The sequence below is a fragment of the Cnephaeus nilssonii genome (genome assembly GCF_951640355.1).
Source record: "Cnephaeus nilssonii genome assembly, chromosome: 5".
Taxonomy (NCBI): domain Eukaryota; kingdom Metazoa; phylum Chordata; class Mammalia; order Chiroptera; family Vespertilionidae; genus Cnephaeus; species Cnephaeus nilssonii.
In genome coordinates, this window is record NC_137076.1 from 24,664,497 (window position 1) to 24,681,650 (window position 17,154).

Below are 17,154 nucleotides of genomic sequence, written 5' to 3' on the forward strand. Positions count from 1 at the left end.
CTTCCGCTGAGAGACGGAAGTCTCTGTCTCCCGGGTGAACGAGGCTGTCGCAACGAGGGAAGGTTTGTGCAGGTGACGGTTCACGCGGGAGGGCGTTGGAGCCGGGCGGGCTGGGTGCTCTTCGACTCGGGGCCGCTCACGGGGTACCGGAGGAGGCGCCGAGGGCCCGGGGGTTGGAGGGTGGCCCGTCAGGGAGCTTGACTCCCCCGGGTCCCAGCCGGCTAAGCGCGCTGCTCGCAGGCGCCGCCGAAGCCTGGGTAAGCCTGAAGGGACCGCCCACCCTCCGCCTCTTGAGCCTCGGCAGGATCGGAGGCCGACCCCCTTCCATCCCTTTGTCGGCGCGTTTGGCCGCCGTCACCGAAGGACCGGCCGAGGTCCCTGGGGCTTTATGGCAGGCCAGCCCCCGTTCCTGTGGTGGGGTGGGTTATTGTAGTCACCGGGTAAAATGAGATGGGGCGCGGGGGGGAGACATCTGTAGCTCCTGATTCAGGAGACTCATTGTTTCATTCAACACGGAGTTATTGAGCGCTTAATGCGCACCAGTCACTACGCATGCTGAGGCTTCAGCAGCGGGCAAATCATGCCCCGACCCCTCCAGAAGTGACATCCCAGTGTGGGTAGATCTGGGGTGAGGCTCAGAAATCAGCCTTTTCGGAGGGCCCCCAGGTGATTCCGTTGCAGGTGGTACCCAGGGCTGGACTTTGGAGGGAAAACTGCTTTGGTAGGTGAGAGCATGGGCTCCAGAACTGACTCCACCTCACTGAAGTCTGCAGGGCTTTGTGGGGTCTGGCTGCTGCTTCCCGCTTCTGTCGCATCTCATACCCATCTCCCCATTGTCCACCGAGCTTCAGCTGTACCAGCCTTTCTCTTTCTCGAGAAAAGTTTCTGCCTCGAAGCCTTTGCAGTTGCTGTTCCCTCTGCCTGGACTGACTACCTTGCATGGTGCCTTCTCATTCAGGTCTCATCTTAAGTGACTTTACGAAGAGGGTCCTTCCCACTCTGCTCTTATCTGAAGCAGCCCCCATTCCGGAAGTGTTTAACCTTGTAGGACTTAACAATGTTTGGAGTGATTTCCCTTAGTAGTTAACTTGTTAAGGGTCTGTCTTCGTCCGCGACCATAGAAGTTTCACAACAGCAGAATCCTCGCCTGCCTTGATTGCAGCATTGCTGTGGTGTAGTGTTGGGCCTGGCATTACTTTATTCATTCATTGGGTCAGTAAATATTTGTTGAGTGCTAGCTCTGTGCCATGAACAATTCTCGGCTCCGAGGATACGAAGAAATGCCAGAAGTCTCTGCCCTCGTGGAATTTACATTTGGAGATGCAGGGAGACCAATGAGGAGGCTGTTGTGATAATCCAAGCCAGAGATGACCAGGACTCTGGAATAGCCCTGGAGGTGGTGAGAAGTGGTCAGGTCCTGAATGTGTTTTAGAGGAGCAGCAGGATCAGGATCAGATTAAGAGCTGGGTGTAAGAGAGAGGAATCGAGGATGAGTCCGAGGTTTTTGGAAAGACGGATCTGCTGTCTGCTGAGATGGGGAGAACTGGGAGAGAGCAGGTTGAGGTGTCAGGACCTCAGTTTTCAACAGGTTACTTTTAAATGTTTGTTAGCATCAGAGGGAGGTGTGACCAAGACAAGTAGAGGGGCGAGTCTGTGGTTCAAAGGACACATCAAGGCCAGAGAGGCAGGTGGCCTCGGTGTAGAAGAGGCATTTGAAGCCTTGAGGCTGGGTGAGATCTCCATGGAGGTGAGTGTCGGCAGAGGAGAGTGGCCCAAAGATTGAGCTTGTGGACTCCTCATTAGAGAATTGGGGCGCGCGGGAGGTCAGCAGCAGCAGAGAGTGAAAGGATCTGTAGGGAATCAGGGGTGTAAGAGTGCAGGTTCTGAGGGTCCCATGGGAAGGGCAGGAAGAGAAAACCAGTGTGTCCAGTGCCCTGAGGAGTGGGGACTGCCCCTTGGGACGGGCAGCATGAGGAAGGTTGTAGAGAGTATGGGAGGGAAAACAGCTCTACTAGAAACTGCCGAGAAGGAGGTGTTTTGTTTTGTGGTGGTTTGTTTGTTTTTTGATTGGTTTTTTAATGGTGGGAGTGTGTTTGTTAATGACCTACTAGAGACAGAAAATGTGATGTTGGGATCTAGGACACAAATTGTTTTTATGGGGACCTCGGACATCCGTCCAAGGCAAAGGAGGGAAGGCCACATGGGATGTTCTCTGCCAGCTGTTTTTGTTTACTCAGTGACTTGGATGCATCCTCAGTTAAGATTGAGGATGTTGCCACAGCATGGATGGACCTGGAGGGTATTATACCAAGTGAAATAAGTCAGAGAAAGACAAATACCATATGATTTTACTTATATGTGGAATATAAAGAACAAGATAAACAAGCAAACAAAACAGAAACAGACTCATAAATGCGGAGAACAGACTGATGGTTGCCAGAGGCGAGGGGCTTGGAGCTCGCTGAAAAAGGTGGAAGGAATTGAGAAATATAAATTGGTAGTTACAAAATACTTATGGGGATGTAAAGTACAGCCTAGGAAATACAGTCTAATACTGTATGGTGCCAGTTGGGTACTGGAAATACCAGGGGAATACTTTGTAAAGTATATGATTGTCTAACAACTATGTTGTACACCTGAAACTAATACAAAATAATGTTGAATGTAAACTAATGAAAAGTTAAAAAAATTTTTTTTAATATATTTTTATTGATTTCAGAGAGGAAGGGAGAGGGAGAGATAGAGACATCAATGATGAGAGAGAATCATTGATTGTCTGCCTCCTGCACCCTGGGCATGTGCCCTGACCAGGAATCGAACAGTGACCTCCTGATGCATAGGTTGACACTCAACCACTGAGCCACTCTGGCCAGGCTTTAAAATTCTTTTTAAATGAATGAGGATGTTACATAGAAAGTGATTGCTACATATGAATGAAATTCTGGTCTTTCTTCTGGCAGATTGCCGACCTCCCCTGTCATGGAGGAATGATCATAGAACCAGCAGGGAAGAGAGAGAGAAAGACAGAGTGTGATTGGGAGAGCGGGGGAGCTCATTGGAAGGCTCAGGAATGGTGAATGCAGAGCCCTGAGCCCAGCTCCTGGCATAGAGATTCGTTCAGTGGTCTCTGCCTCCAAGACATATGTCCCAGTGGCACCTGACTCATTTTTAACGACACTGTTCTTTAGTGTTCGACACAGCCCCTGCCCATCACAACCTTGGAGGTCGTTCTGGACTCTTCCGTCTCTCGCCGCACCCACTCATTCTACTGATTGGTCTCTTCAGTCTTGCCAGCTGCTTTTCTCCTCCCCAAACAGCCCTGTCCCAGTTCTGACTTCCATCTTTGTCCAGACTTTTGACCTGTATTCCTCAGTCCCTTAAAAGCACAGGGTGAGGTTGTTGTTTCTCTCCCTGGCCATCAGGATCCCTCTGTTCCCTCTTCAGCCTGCCCCTCCCCCACTTGCGTGGTCCCCAGCTGCTAGCCCAGCACTCAGATACCTGCCCCTCAGCCTTCTACATGGCATTTCTCTGTCCAGTAACCCCTCTTCAGTGGATAGGCTGCCCAGGGAGCCTGTCGGAGGCTCTGTCAGATCCCTTGAGTGTCATTCCTCCTGGGTGGTCCTTGCATGTCTTTGAAACATCGATGAGAGAGAAACATCGATCAGCTGCCTCTTGCACACCCCCTACTGGGGATGTGCCCGCAACCAAGGTACATGCCCTTGACCGGAATCGAACCTGGGACCCTTGAGTCCGCAGGCCGATGCTCTATACACTGAGCCAAACCGGTTTCGGCCCTTGCATGTCTTTTGACAAGAGGAGCAGCTGCTCCTAAAAATCATCGGCTCCAGAGCACTTTGGCTCTGCCCAGCCCTGGGCAACTGGCCTGTCAGTCACTCATGTTATCCTCACCAGGAACAGTGGCCTCCTGTGTAGGTGCCAGCGATGGATGGGCCATATACAATGCAAGCACTTAGGATTCTGTCAGCCCCTCTGAGGTAGCAACCTCATCTCTATCTTATAAATAAGGAAATTGAGGCACAGAGAGACTAAGTAACCTATTGGGGGTCATGTAGTAAGTGGGGGGCGGGGCAGGGTTAGAATCTAGTACCTGCTCTCACCCCCTCTACCCAGAGTGCACTGGAATTGTCTGCTGTCCCCAGAGGGTGCCATTGTGCAAGTCCTCCTTTCACTGTGGGCCAGCCAGACCATCTTCCCGGCCTGCTTCCCAGAACATCTGGAGGGCCTCCTGGGTCCCATGAGTCATTGACATCTGTCTTCCTCCCCTCACAGGTTCGCCCTCCTGCAGACATGGGGCGCAGAAAGTCAAAACGAAAGCCACCCCCCAAGAAGAAGATGACAGGCACCCTAGAGACCCAGTTCACCTGCCCCTTCTGCAACCACGAGAAATCTTGTGACGTGAAAATGTGAGCAGGGGATGGCGGCCAGGAATCCTGCCTCATGGGGCCTCCCCGCCCTCAGTCGGGAATTGGTTCCCCCTTAAATACAGGCCTCTTTGCTTATAGTCCCTCCATCTCCTCCCATTCCAGGGACCGTGCCCGTAACACCGGAGTCATCTCTTGTACTGTGTGCCTAGAAGAATTCCAGACGCCCATCACGTGTATCCTTGGGAAACTGGGCTTTATCCAAGGGGTGAGGGTAGGGTGGTCAGGGCTGCCCTGCCCAGGGTGGGCTGCTCAAGGGCAAGGGGTAGAATCAGCCCTTGCATCTCGGGCCTTGCTATATATCCTGTGCAGGGCTGTGGCCACCCAGAGGAATGGGTGCTACCTGCTTGCTTAAGTGGGCCGATAGTGTGCAGGGCCGGGGTCTGACTGACATCAGCGTGAGCAGCAGAGGTATATACGGGAAAGGGGAGGTGTCGGATGCCGGCAGTTGCCCTTGACTTCAGCGGCTCAGATCTCTCAGAACCAGTGGACGTATATAGTGATTGGATAGATGCCTGTGAGGCCGCCAATCAGTAGCAAAACAGAGGACCCACCCCCTTAGCGGCCCCGCTGCCGAGGACCAGCCCACTGGATACCAATCCAGAGACATTCCTGAGGTCCAGGGTGTGGGTCCAGGGCCTTCGCAGCCCCCTGCCTGTGTATGGAGTGGATGTGGATGTGAATGTTTGACTGCAAGTATGGCCATGGGAGTGTGCTCATGGGCAGGGGGCTCCGGGGGCCTGAACTGCCTCCTTGACTCCAAAAGCCTTTGACTTGCTCCCTCTTTCGGCCCCTGACCCCCTGGCTCTGGAGCCCTGGCTTCTCCAGGGGCCAGTGTCCTGACATCCTGGGTGAGGGCAAGCCCACAGAGACGGTCTCAGGACTCTCCACCTCCTCACCCCCTCTCCAGCACCTTGCCTGTGTGAACTGGACCCACGCCCTCCTCTGCCTTCGAAGGACTGTGGCCTGGGATTCAACACCACTGGATGGGGGCCCCGGTTCATGTGTAGTTGCTTTTATAGAAGAGGAAGGGGCTGGGATGGGGACTGTTAGTCACCAGCCCTTAAATAAAGCAGCCGATGCAGACTCCTGGCTCTCTGATTTCCTGGGTTCTGGTCAGCCCCCTGGGCCCAGTGAGGGGGGAGAGGGAGGCCTGGCAGGCCATTGTAAATGGGGTTTGGTCAGTCCTTCCAACTGTCCACCACTTGTCCACTAGACAAGCATCCAAGGTAAAACCATGGCAGTGCTGGGCGCAAGGAACTCAGATGACCCCACAGACATGTGGACAAGCATTTAGTTCCATTGAGAAATAGGGCAAGAGCCTGGGGTGCGTGGAGCAGGGTGGTCAGGGAAGGCTTCTTGACTGACAGAGGTAACTCTCAAGGGCCACCCCGTGAGGCAGGTGCCACAGGCTTGCAGGTGAGGAAACAGGCCAGCGATGGGAGGTCACTGGCCTAAGGTCCCACAACCAGAAAGCAGCACAGCTGGCCCTTAAACCCAGGACACCTGGCTTCACCACCCAGGGTATAGGCTGAGAGGACAGCTCGGGGCTGGTCACCAGAAAGATCAGGTGATTACTGAGGGGAACTCGCAGCCACCTCTGGGAAGTCGGGGAGAGACTACAGGTTAAGCTCTCTAAAAACTTCAATAAGATTTGGAGAACAGTTGAAACCTATATAATTTTTTTAAAATATATTTTTATTGATTTCAGAGAGGAAGAGAGATAGAAACATCAATGATGAGAGGGAATCATTGATTGGCTGCCTCCTGCACTTTGGACAGAGCCCACAACCCAGGAATGTACCCTTGACTGGAATTGAACCTGGGATCCTTCGGTCTACAGGCCAACTCTCTATCCACTGAGCCAAACTGGCTAGGGGGAAACCTATGTAATTTTATCAACCAATAAATTCAATTTAAAACTGTAAGTAAATAAAAAGGTTTGATGAGCTTCCAGGTTGGTGAACTGGGAAGGTGGTGGGTATGAAGCGCATGGCGGCTCCGCTCTCCTTCCCCAGCCTTGCCTGTGCAGCTCTTCTATCGGGCTGTTCCTGGTTTATGCCCTTTTATAATAAACCTGTAAGTGACCTGTTTCTCTGAGGACTGAACAATCTAGAGCCAGTTGGTCACAAGCACCTGGACTTGCAAAGGCAGCTGAAGTGGGGGAGGACCGAGCCCTTGTTCTATGGGATCTGACACTGTCTCCAGGTAATGTCGGAATTGAGTTCCTTGCTTGGTAGTGTTGGAAAAAGCACACATCTTAGCATGGCTGATGGTGAGCACCTGGGCACTGCACAGCACCCTCAGGTGGTCTCCTGGTTATGAAGGTCCTGACTCAATAGCCTGGGGCAGGTCCAGCTCCGCCTCCTGAGCCTGAGCAGCAGGGGACCTGAGTTTTGGATTTCTCGTTGAGTTTTGGATTTCTCGTTGGTACAATGGGAAGGATGATGGGACCTTCCTCCAGGGCCCACACTGTGGATGGAGGTGCCTAGTTTGGTTTGAGCGACTCTAGAATCCACCCTGGATGTTGAGGGGTGTGAACAGTTAAATGGTGAGTTGGCAGGAAGCCCTGACCACCAGGCCCAGCAACTGGGTCTGGCATGTGCCCCCTGAAGTCCACCCTGCCCTGAGATGCTCCTTCCTGGTGCTCCCACCTCCCCGCCAAGGCCCCAGGTAAGGTTTGGTCCAGACAGGAGTCAGTGGTCATGGGCAAAGTGGTGGACGGGCCTGGGTGGGATTGCCTCTGGGGTCCAAGAAAAGGGGGCTCAGTCCTCTGGTATCCAGGGCCCGCCCACCCCAAGTCTCACTGACCAAGTGCTAATATGGTGCTGTTCTCCACAGGAGGCAGGGCCCAGAGCGTGGATCCTCAGCGTAGCTTCTAGAGCTGGCCCTAGGGGAGCAGGACTCACAGTAGCCAGGCCAAGAGCGCCTGGAATCCAGTTTACAAGGCCCCAAGGGCTAAATCATCTGCATGTAGGTCTTCTGATGTCTGTCTGCAGATCCCCCACGTTCCAGCCTCATCCCCTGCCCGGGGGAGGGGAGGAGAGAAGGCTGCATCCTCTCCTTGGAACCCTGACAGTTGGTGGCTTGCAAGAGGGATGAGTGGGGCTGAGGTCACAGAACAGGGTCCCCTCTGAGACAGGGAGGATGGGGGCCTGCCCACAGACTTCTAGGGTCCTGGGATGGCAGGCGAGACTGGGGGATCAGCTGTAAGGACAGAGTGAGCCTGGCGCATAAGACAGCCATGCCCTGCAGTTAGCTACTCAACTGCTCTGTGCCAGTCAGTAAAGGGCCATTGCTCTGGGCCCCCGAAATGCCCATCCTCGCCCACTGCCCTGTCCCTTCACCCCACACACATTGCAATCCAGGACTAAAGGGGTCCCCTGCCCACAGGGCCCTCCAGGACCCAGCTTGTCCATGGGTCGGTGCCAAACATCCTATTTGGAGCAGTCATTTAAGCTTCCCCATGAGCCTTGCTGTCCCCATTTTCCTGATGGAAAAACAGACCTGAAGAGGGAAAGTGACTTGCCCAAGGTCACCTGTCCCGTCTAGCCCATCCCAGCACTTGGGTTCTTTCCTCACAACTCACAGGCCCCCTGGCAAAGTACATGGGTACTGAGCATGTGTGGGTGGGTATTGTGTACATATGTGGGAGGGTTGTTATGTGTCTTTTTATGTGGGAGTGTGTACTGCATGTGTGAGTATCTGTAGGTGCCTCTAAGGCTGCAGCAAGCGTGCACACACCATACCCACCAAGAGGTGTGTGTGTGTGTGAGTGCATGTCCGTGTGTCCTGGGTCCAGCCGAGTGGCTGTGAGCCTGTGTGTATAGAGTGTGTGGGAGTATGTGTGCCTGCACAGATGTGTGTTTGGTCAATGCAGTGTAACTGAGCAAGGCTGTTTGTGTGTGTGCAAGAGCCATACAGGCTCCAGGACAGAGCCGCCTGAGTCTCCAGATGATTTTATAGCCATTTATTGTGCTCCAGTGAAATAGAAAAAGAAAGTGCTCGCATTGCAAACACCGCTGTCACATCCACATACGCCAGTCGCTGCAAACCAAACTGCGTGTGTCCGCTGGGTCTCTGGGCATGCAGTTGGCTCCCATTGTGGGAATGGGGTGGAGGCAGGCTGAGCCTGGGCTCTGGGGGCTTTGCTTGGGGGGCTTCTTGTCCTGGGGGGAACCCACCTGTGAGGGAGCGGGGAACAGCTGGGGTAGCTTTGCTCAGTGCGTCCTTTGGATGCTGTTGGGAACACCTGGCTCGATGTTGGACCCTGCAGTGCTCCAGGGAGGAGAGCCCCCTCTCCCCCCCCACAGACCCCCCAGTCTGCTCCTCCCCCCAATGCTAACCCTGTAGGCAGGTGCCAGGGGCTGGAGGGCGCCATGCAGGGGGAAGGGGTTAGCGGGGCCGGGCTAGGCCCTGCCGAGCAGCAGCCAGCCTCCCTGGGGGGGAAGGCGGAGGCCCAGGGCCCTAGGCAGAATTGTAGTAGTTGTGTGGGTGGTGGTTGTGGGCAGCCTCGCCCAGCTCCGGGTACTCGGGCGTCAGGCAGTACTTGGGGTCATAAACCTGGCGCGGCAGCCCATACACCGTCATGCCCCGCTGTGAGGCCCCCTTATTGCTGCCCATCTGCAGGCTGACGTTGAGAGTATCACAGTGCTCCATGCCCAGCCCCGGCTCGAAGATCTGCCGCTTGGTCCCGGGAGCCGTCATGCCGGCCTGCGGAGGGGAGGCAGTGCAGTCAGGCCGTGGGCATGGCGAAGGGCAAGAGCCCCACCAGCCCACCCCATGGCCCCCCACACACCTGGCTGGCTCCCTTGTTGGTGCCCATCTGCAGGCTGATGGTAGCCTGGTCCAGGGGTTGGTCCGTGCCCAGCTTGGGGTCGTAGAGGTGGCGCCGGGTACCATAGGCCGTCATGCCCTGCTGGCTGGCAAACTTGTTGGTGCCCATCTAAGGATCCAAAAGGAGAGTCATTTCAAGGTTACGGAGGCTCACCATGGATCACAGATGTACCGATGCCCGTGGACACTCACATGGCCCTCTAACAAGGCACTGTTTCCACTCTTAGGCTACAGACTGGAAGCCGAGGCCCAGAGAAAGGGTCACAGCTCAGTGAGTGGCTCAGAGCACCCAGGCCTGACTTCCAGGTTCAAGTCCCAGCTTGGCCACTCGTCACCTGGGAGAGCCTGACAGCTCCAGGCCTGTTCCCATATCAATGGTCTGACGCTAACAGCCTACCTTCTAGAGCTGCTGCGGGAGTGGGTTAGGTACAGAGAGCATCAAGGCCAAATACGCTGTCCCCAAAGCCCACAGGGACCAGGATGCCTTCCCCCCTCAACCTCCAGCCCAGGCAGTGAGACTCAGGTGGGGAAGGGCAGTACCTGCAGCCCAATGATGTTCCGCCCTTCTCGAAGCTTCTCAGGCTCAAATTTCCGCTCCTGCTTCTCTGCATACTTCACACCCACATTCACCTTATTCCCTTTCGTCTTGGCCTGGGGGAAGCGCAGGGGGGCAGGGACTGAGGAGGGGGGAGCCTCGGGCTGCACTGTCCCCTCCCACCCACGCTGGGCTCAGGGACGTGAGTGGCCCCACCTGAATTGCAGCCCAGACCGCACACAGTCCCTCCACCCCAGGCCCACCTTGGAGCCACACTCACCATGCTGGCCAGGGCCAGGAGGGTGGACTGCACCTGGGTGTAGTTGGTGTTCTCGAACAGGTCATTGGCCTCAAAGATGTCGTGGGGCCTCACCCCGTACTTGGTGATGGCTTTGATGAAGTTGCCTATGTTCTCCAGCTGGAGGGGCAGGGGGCAGTCAAGGCAGGGGCGAGGCAGGGGGTGGTGCTGAGGGGTTGAAAGAGTTAAGAGTCTGGGCTCACCTGGTGCCAATTTTGTGTCGATTCATTGACCTTCTTCACAGAGCCTGGCTGGAGCTTATTGATGAACCTACAAGGAGTCGGGGAGAGGAGTGACAGAGGTGACCCCTGCTGCCCCACCCATGCCCAAACCAACAGGACAAGGGGTCAGGATGACAGTCCGTAGGCGACATCCATATCGCTGTTTCCCACTGCAGTCACTCTCACCGGGATCCCTCACCAAAATCCACCCCCAAAACACAGGCAGGACCAAGATGGGAAACCAGCCTGGCTGGTGTGGCTCAGTGGTTGAGCATTGATTTGGTTCCTGGTCAGGGCACAAGGTTGTGGGCTCAAGCCCCAGTGTGGGGCATGCAGGAGGCAGCCGATAATGAATCTCATCATTGTTGTTTCTGTCTCTCTCCCCCTTCCTTTCTGAAATCAATAAAAATATTGGGAGGAGGAGAAGATGGGAAACCAAGTGCAGGAGGCTAGACTCTGTCCCTGTCAGTCTCCTTGTCGAAGGTGTGTGGGAGTCCCCTGGTGTGCCCCACCTCCTGGAGCCCCAATGCAGTCTCCTTCACTCCTACACCAAGGAGAGCCTGCAGCTCAGGCCTCCACCTTCTCTGCCACACTCACCCCCTTGACCTCATCCAGTCTCTTGACTTCAAATGCCACTGATATGCCAGCCACTCCCCAGTCTCTCCCTGGAGCCCCGGCCTCTCACTCTCCGACCCAGCTCCATACACGGACGTGTCAAATCAAACGCACCCACCCCGGACCCGACACCCGCCTCTCCCACTTTCTCCTTCTCCCCAGCTCAGGAAACCCACCCTCCCAGGGGCACAGGCAACACCCTCAGACTTGTCCTTGACTCTCTGCCTTCTGTCACCCCGCACCCTGCCCCTCAGCAAGGCCCTGGCTCTGCCTTCCGAAGACCACAGCTTCCCACCGCCCCACTCGGAGTCCCCGCGGCGTCTCCTCTCCTGGGCGTTTGCAGCGGCTCCCTGTGGGCTCCCAGCTTCCACCTCATCCCCTACAGACCCTTCATCTTGCAGCTAGAATGGCCTTTTAAAAACAATTCCAGTTACTCCCCACTTCAAGATGCTCCCATTGCCCTAACCCAGTGGTCGGCAAACTCATTAGTCAACAGAGCCAAATATCAACAGTACAACGATTGAAATTTCTTTTGAGAGCCGAAAACCGACTTCTGCGCATGGGCCACGAAGTTTCAATCACACTGTACATGCGCACTCGCACGTGGTATTGTGTGGAAGAGCCATACTCAAGGGGCCAAAGAGCCGCATGTGGCTCGAGAACCGCAGTTTGCCGACCACTGCCCTAACCGTTTTGGCTCAGTGAATAGAGTGTCGGCCTGCGGACTCAAGGGTCCCGGGTTCGATTCTGGTCAAGGGCATATATCTTGGTTGCCGGCATATACCCAGTGGGGAGTGTGCAGGAGGCAGCTGATCGATGTTTCTCTCTCTCATTGATGTTTCTAACTCTCTATTCCTCTCCCTTCCTCTCTGTAAAAAATCAATAAAATAAAAATATGCTCCCATGGTTTCCTAACTCCTTAGCATAACTACCAGGCCCCATGTCATCTGACCCCCAACCGACCCCTCCGCTTCCCCAGTCCTCCTGTGCCAGCCACTCCCCTCAGGGCCTTTGCACTGGCTGCCCCCTTGCCTGGCCCACTCTTCCCTCAGACACCGCCTGGTCTCCTTCACTTCGCCCAAGGTTCTGCGCAAGATTACCTCTCAGAAAGACCTCCCAGACCATCCTGTACAAAGCAGCTGCCTTCACCCGACCCGGCCCCCCATCCTCCCCCACGACTCTCTTCTCACATCACTTCCCACCATAAGCAAGTATGTGATTGTCTCATCGATTGTGGAATCCAGCTCCCCCACTAGGACGAAAGCTCCCTGTGAGCTCCGAGGGAGGCTGTTTTGTTCACTGCCCCCAGGGCCTAGACCTGACACATAGCGGAAGCTCCATCAATGCTGGTGAGCTGGGGACCCTGGGTGAGTGGCTCTGCACTCTTTTTTTGTTTGTTAGTCCTCACCTGGTGATATTTTTTTCCATTGATTTTTAGAGAGAGTGGAAGGGAGGGAAGGAGGGAGAGAGAGAGAAACATCAATGTGAGAGAGACACATCGATGGTTTGCCTCCTGCATGCGCCCCCAACCGGGGCCGGGGAATCAAACCTGCAACCCAGTTACATGCCTTTGACCTGGAATTGAACCCACAACCCTTCGGTCCAAGGGCTGATGCTCTAACCACGTAGCCACACCGGCCAGGGGGGCTCTGCACTCTCTAAGGCCCAGCAGCCCTGACTGAGCTGGGACACCAGGCTGTCTCCCTACTTCTTGTCCCCAGTGGATATTGTAGAGCAAGAGGCTCCTGTCTGCCCCCCTTCTCAGCACCTAGGGCTGGGTAAGGAACACTCCCAAGGGCACACTCTGGTCGTCACGGTCACCCTGTCCTGGGTCAGACTCAGAGATACAGACAGGACCCCTGCTGGGCTCAGGACCCCGCCCAGCATTGGAGTTGTTGAAGCTGGAATCAGGGCTTGGGAGCTGTGAAGGCTTGCATCTTTTTTTTTTTTTTTTAAAGGCTTGCATCTTGCCCTAGATGGTTTGGCTCAATGGATAGAGCGTCAGCCTTCGGACTGAGGGGTCCCGGGTTCAATTCTGGCCAAGGGCACATGCCCGGGTTTCGGGCTCGATCCCCATTGGGGGGCATGCAGGAGGCAGCTGATCGATGATTCTCTCTCATCATTGATGTTTCTATCTCTCTCTCTCCCTCTCCCTTCCTCTCTAAAATCAATAAAATATATATTTTTAAAAAACACATTTAAAGGCTTGCATCTTTCTCAGTGATTTGAGTTCTGAGAAGGGTAGAAAATCAGAGCCTACTTAAATTACTGTGGCACATCCTTATGTCACCAAGCCAGCGATGGACAACCACTGTTGCCTGTTGTCTTAGCTGTGACCTCTCTTTCTTGGGACACTGGAGGCCATAAATGGGCCTGTGTGCGTGATGGTTAAGATGCTAGAATCTGCCTGGCTGGTTTGGCTCAGTGGATAGAGTGTCGGCCTGTGGACTGGGGTCCCGGGTTCGATTCCAGTCAAGGGCACGTGCCGAAACCGGTTTGGCTCAGTGGATAGAGCGTTAGCCTGCGGACTCAAGGGTCCTGGGTTCGATTCCGGTCAAGGGCATGTACCTTGGTTGCGGGCACATCCCCAGTAGGGGGTGTGCAGGAAGCAGCTGATCGATGTTTCTCTCTCATCGATGTTTCTAGCTCTCTATCCCTCTCTCTTCCTCTCTGTAAAAAATCAATAAAATATTTTTTTTTTTTTAAAAAAAGGGCACGTGCCAGGTTTGGGCTCATTTCCCCAGTAAGGAGCGTGCAGAAGGCAGCCAATCAATAATTCTCTCTTATCAGTGATGTTTCTAACTCTCTCTCACTCTCCCTTCATCTCTGAAATCAATAATAATAATAATAATAATAATAATAATAAAAAGCTAGAATCTGGAGTCATTTCTGTTGGAAATGCAGGGGACTTTGGGTGAGGTTTTACTTGACTCAGTCTCAGTTTTCTTTCCTGTTCAATGGGCACAATGATTAGTCGCCATCTCAGAGGACTGTTTCAACGTCTAAGATATAAAGTGCTCAACCCAGCTCATGGTCGGTGAAGGGGTTGAGGCGGAGAGATGAATACCGGTTGTGGGTGAGCCCTAGGCAGAGTCTGGGCCAACAGCGCCCCACTCACTCGCAGAGAATGATGCCATCTTTGAGGCCGTCCATGAAGTTGGTGCCTATGCGGCGTCCTGTCACCCCCTCGATCCACTCTCGCAGCTCCTGTTCCCGCTGGAGGTCGTACTTCTGGGCCAGCTGGGGGTGGGGGGCACAAAGATGATGGTGAGGACCTGGGGGGCAGGCTTTGCTCCCTAAGCCTGATCTCCTTCCCCATCCCTTCCCAACTAAGGCAATTCTGCCAGTGTCCACGGGTGGGGGTGGGGGTGCCTTAAGGGGCGGAGGGCCAGGGCTGAGGTGGCACCTGCCCAGGGGGCCATTCCGGGCATTCTGAGGTTTGGCACCAAGAATTCAAACAAGGGTGGGTGGAGAGGGGGATACTCTGAGTTGGGGGGTGGTGCCTGGCCTCCTGGTTTCCCCTCCAGGCCAAACTTGGGGCTTTGCTTTCCCTGGCCCTGCCTCCTCTCCTTCACCCCCTCCCTCTTAGTCACCCCCCCCCCCCCTTTCCTGGAAGACTGGGAGCCTCTGGCGAAGGGGGAGGAGCCCTGAGGAGGTGCCCTGGATGCTGCCTTGCAGGGGAGACTGCTCTGTCTTGCATCTCCGTCTGTCTCCAGGTCGTCATCTGGGGCTCCAGCTCTGGCAGAGGGTCGGGCCTCTTACTTCTGGCTCCGAGCGCTGTGTCTGTTTCTCTGTCTCTCTCCCACTCCCGGGGTCCTCTGTCTCTCTCCCCCAGCTCTGTCTGTCTTTACTTGGCCCTGTCTGCCTGTCCCCATCTCTCCCTGTCTGGCTGGGGGTGGGGCCCATCATCCATCTGTGGATCACTCTCCATTCCGGACTTCAGGTTCCCTGCCTCTGGTGGGGGTGGGGCTCGTCTGTCTCCCCCCTCTACCCCACCATCCGCGTCTCAGTCTTATCTCACCCCTGGCTCGCCCTCCCCCATCTGTCTCTCTCCTGTCTCAGGCTCCCAGAATCTCCGTTTCCCTAGAACCCTCGGCCTCCAGCCCAGACAGGCTTCCAGCCCCTGGGGGACCTGACTGTCCCTTCTCCTGGGGGAGGGGACGGGGGAAGGGAGTGGACCCCTCACCTGGCCCCGGCCCTGCCACCCCCCTCCCCACCAGCCTGGCTTTATAAAGCAAACCGGCCCTTATATAGCACGGCCCTGGGGCTGGGCTCCCCGAGGCCTCCTTATATGGCGTGGCGGCTCCTCTGGGCTCTGGGGCCGGCGCTGGAAGGGGGGGCAGAGGCGGGGAGCACTGGGATGTGTCTCCTGCATGAGCACCCGCCCCCCACCTGCTCCCTTCTCCAGCCACGAGGATCCCTGACCAATACTAGGTTCCAGTACTAGCTCCCCATTTCCTCGCTCTCTGGCAAAAGCCATCCTGCACCTCAGTGTTCCCCTCTGTGGAATGGGGCTGGGACTCCTCCCCTGGCAGGCCTCATGGGGGCATTCCAGTGGGTTGGAGACTTCAAGTTCGCTCCCTTGGAGAAGCTGACCCCATCCTGGGGCAGAAGGGGGACGAGGCCAAGGGCATATCTCCGCACCTCCCTTTTATAGGACCCGGGCTACTTGCCTCTCCACTTGGAACCTCAGTTTACCCATCCATAGCATGGAGGTCATGTCCCAATGCCTTCCTATTCCGAAATTAGGAGACCCCTGCCCTGTTTCTAATGCCCACTCTGCCCCCCTCAGCTGCCTCCTCCCCCTTCACTTTCTAGGCTTCACCTCCCAGGAACCCCAGCTCTCAAGTGCTCCCCAACTTCTTTGTCAGCCCGGGGGAGTGGGGAAGATCAACACGCCTCCCCCAGCCCACCAGGAAAACAAAGCGTTCACAGGGGATTCTGACGAAGTGGGGTCTTCACAGTGGAATGGCCGCCCTGTTTACCTGCGGTTCTCTGCGTGCCCCCCACTCCTCCCCTCCCCCCAGCAGTAGCTGCGGGCTCTGGGATGCTCAAGACAGGGAGGAAGGCAACCTCTATGGTATACTTGTCCCTCTTCCCTCTCAGGTTCCAAGTCACATGGGACAGGCAGGAGGGCGTCCAGGGAACCCCAAGAGCGGGGCCTCTGGCCTGGCAGGGTGTGTCGGCCAGACCAGGGGCGGCCCTTTAGCCCTACCTTGTTCTTGACCTCGGCTGACAGACCGTAGGCGGGGCCTCGGTTGAAATGGGCAGAGGACATGCTGGCCGGTGGTGGCAGTGGTGACGGTGGCTCTGAGGACGCTGCAGCAGCGGAGGCTCTGTCTGCACCCTCTTCCCTCCTCACACGTTTTTGAAGCTACGGAGGCGGCCCGGGCCTCTTCCAAGGCCGTCCCATTGGCCACAGGGGCCTGCCAAGGGGCGGGGCGCCCCCCCACCTTGGCCACCCCCCCTTTCGTGATGTCAGGGCCTTGGTATTGGGAGCTGATTGTGTCATTGTTTCCACCTAGGGGGGCGGCCTGGGTTATTCTTTTGTGGGGGGCTTAGCCAGACAGAGGCCAACCTTACCCTACTCCTCCCCAACCCCCACTGTTCACTGGGCCTCTGGCTGGGCCTCCCAGTCCCTGTGTCTGTCTCAGAGGCTACTGGCATCTCTGACGCCATCTCTCCGTGTCGCTCTCCAGTCTTGTGGCAGAACTGCCACTCATGGTAGTTAAACCGCCCTCGGTTTAACTCCAGAAACCAACAGTCCTTAACTCTAGACAACTGCCTTCTCTCTGAGCCTTGGTTATCACATCTGTAAAATGGGCGAATGATAATGCCTGCCTTGTGAGAATCAGAAGAAGCGCGGCCTCTGACGTGACCAGTGCAGTGCCTGGCACAGGGGAGAACTCAAGAAATAGCAGTCCTGCCCTAGCCGGTTTGGCTCAGTGGATAGAGCATCGGCCTGTGCACTGAAGGGTCCCAGGTTCGATTCTGGTCAAGGGCATGTACCTTGGTTGCGGGCACATCCCCAGTAGGGGGTGTGCAGGAGGCAGCTGATTGATGTTCCTCTTATCGATGTTTCTAACTCTCTATCCCTCTCCCCTCCTCTCTGTAAAAAAATCAATAAAACATATTTAAAAAAAGAAAAAGAAATAGCAGTCCTTTCCGCGGAGAATCTGGCATCCCACCTCTGTCTCCTGCAGCCCC

General features: G+C 55.6%; 2 protein-coding genes across 4 annotated transcripts; one reads left to right on the forward strand and one right to left on the reverse strand.

The window, feature by feature from the left end:
* Window positions 1-6,524, forward strand: ELOF1 (elongation factor 1). Of its 3 annotated transcripts, none has more exons than XM_079771493.1 (4): window positions 1-72; window positions 4,291-4,424; window positions 4,548-4,618; window positions 4,915-6,518. In XM_079771493.1, the coding sequence occupies exons 2-4, from the start codon at window positions 4,309-4,311 to the stop codon at window positions 4,977-4,979; spliced, it is 252 nt and encodes an 83-aa protein (XP_079627619.1). In that variant the 5' UTR covers window positions 1-72; window positions 4,291-4,308; the 3' UTR covers window positions 4,980-6,518. The 3 variants fall into 3 exon arrangements, with proteins under 3 accessions (XP_079627619.1, XP_079627621.1, XP_079627620.1); XM_079771495.1 differs by having other exon boundaries at window positions 5-62; window positions 4,915-6,524; XM_079771494.1 differs by lacking the exon at window positions 1-72 and adding an exon at window positions 100-257 and having other exon boundaries at window positions 4,915-6,524.
* Window positions 6,525-8,397: 1,873 nt separating this feature from the next.
* CNN1 (calponin 1) lies at window positions 8,398-16,240 on the reverse strand. Its single transcript, XM_079771944.1, has 7 exons — window positions 16,163-16,240; window positions 14,066-14,187; window positions 10,315-10,381; window positions 10,094-10,231; window positions 9,819-9,929; window positions 9,241-9,387; window positions 8,398-9,155 (listed from the first exon to the last, which is right to left on the reverse strand). The coding sequence occupies exons 1-7, from the start codon at window positions 16,223-16,225 to the stop codon at window positions 8,910-8,912; spliced, it is 894 nt and encodes a 297-aa protein (XP_079628070.1). The 5' UTR covers window positions 16,226-16,240; the 3' UTR covers window positions 8,398-8,909.
* Window positions 16,241-17,154: the final 914 nt, after the last annotated feature.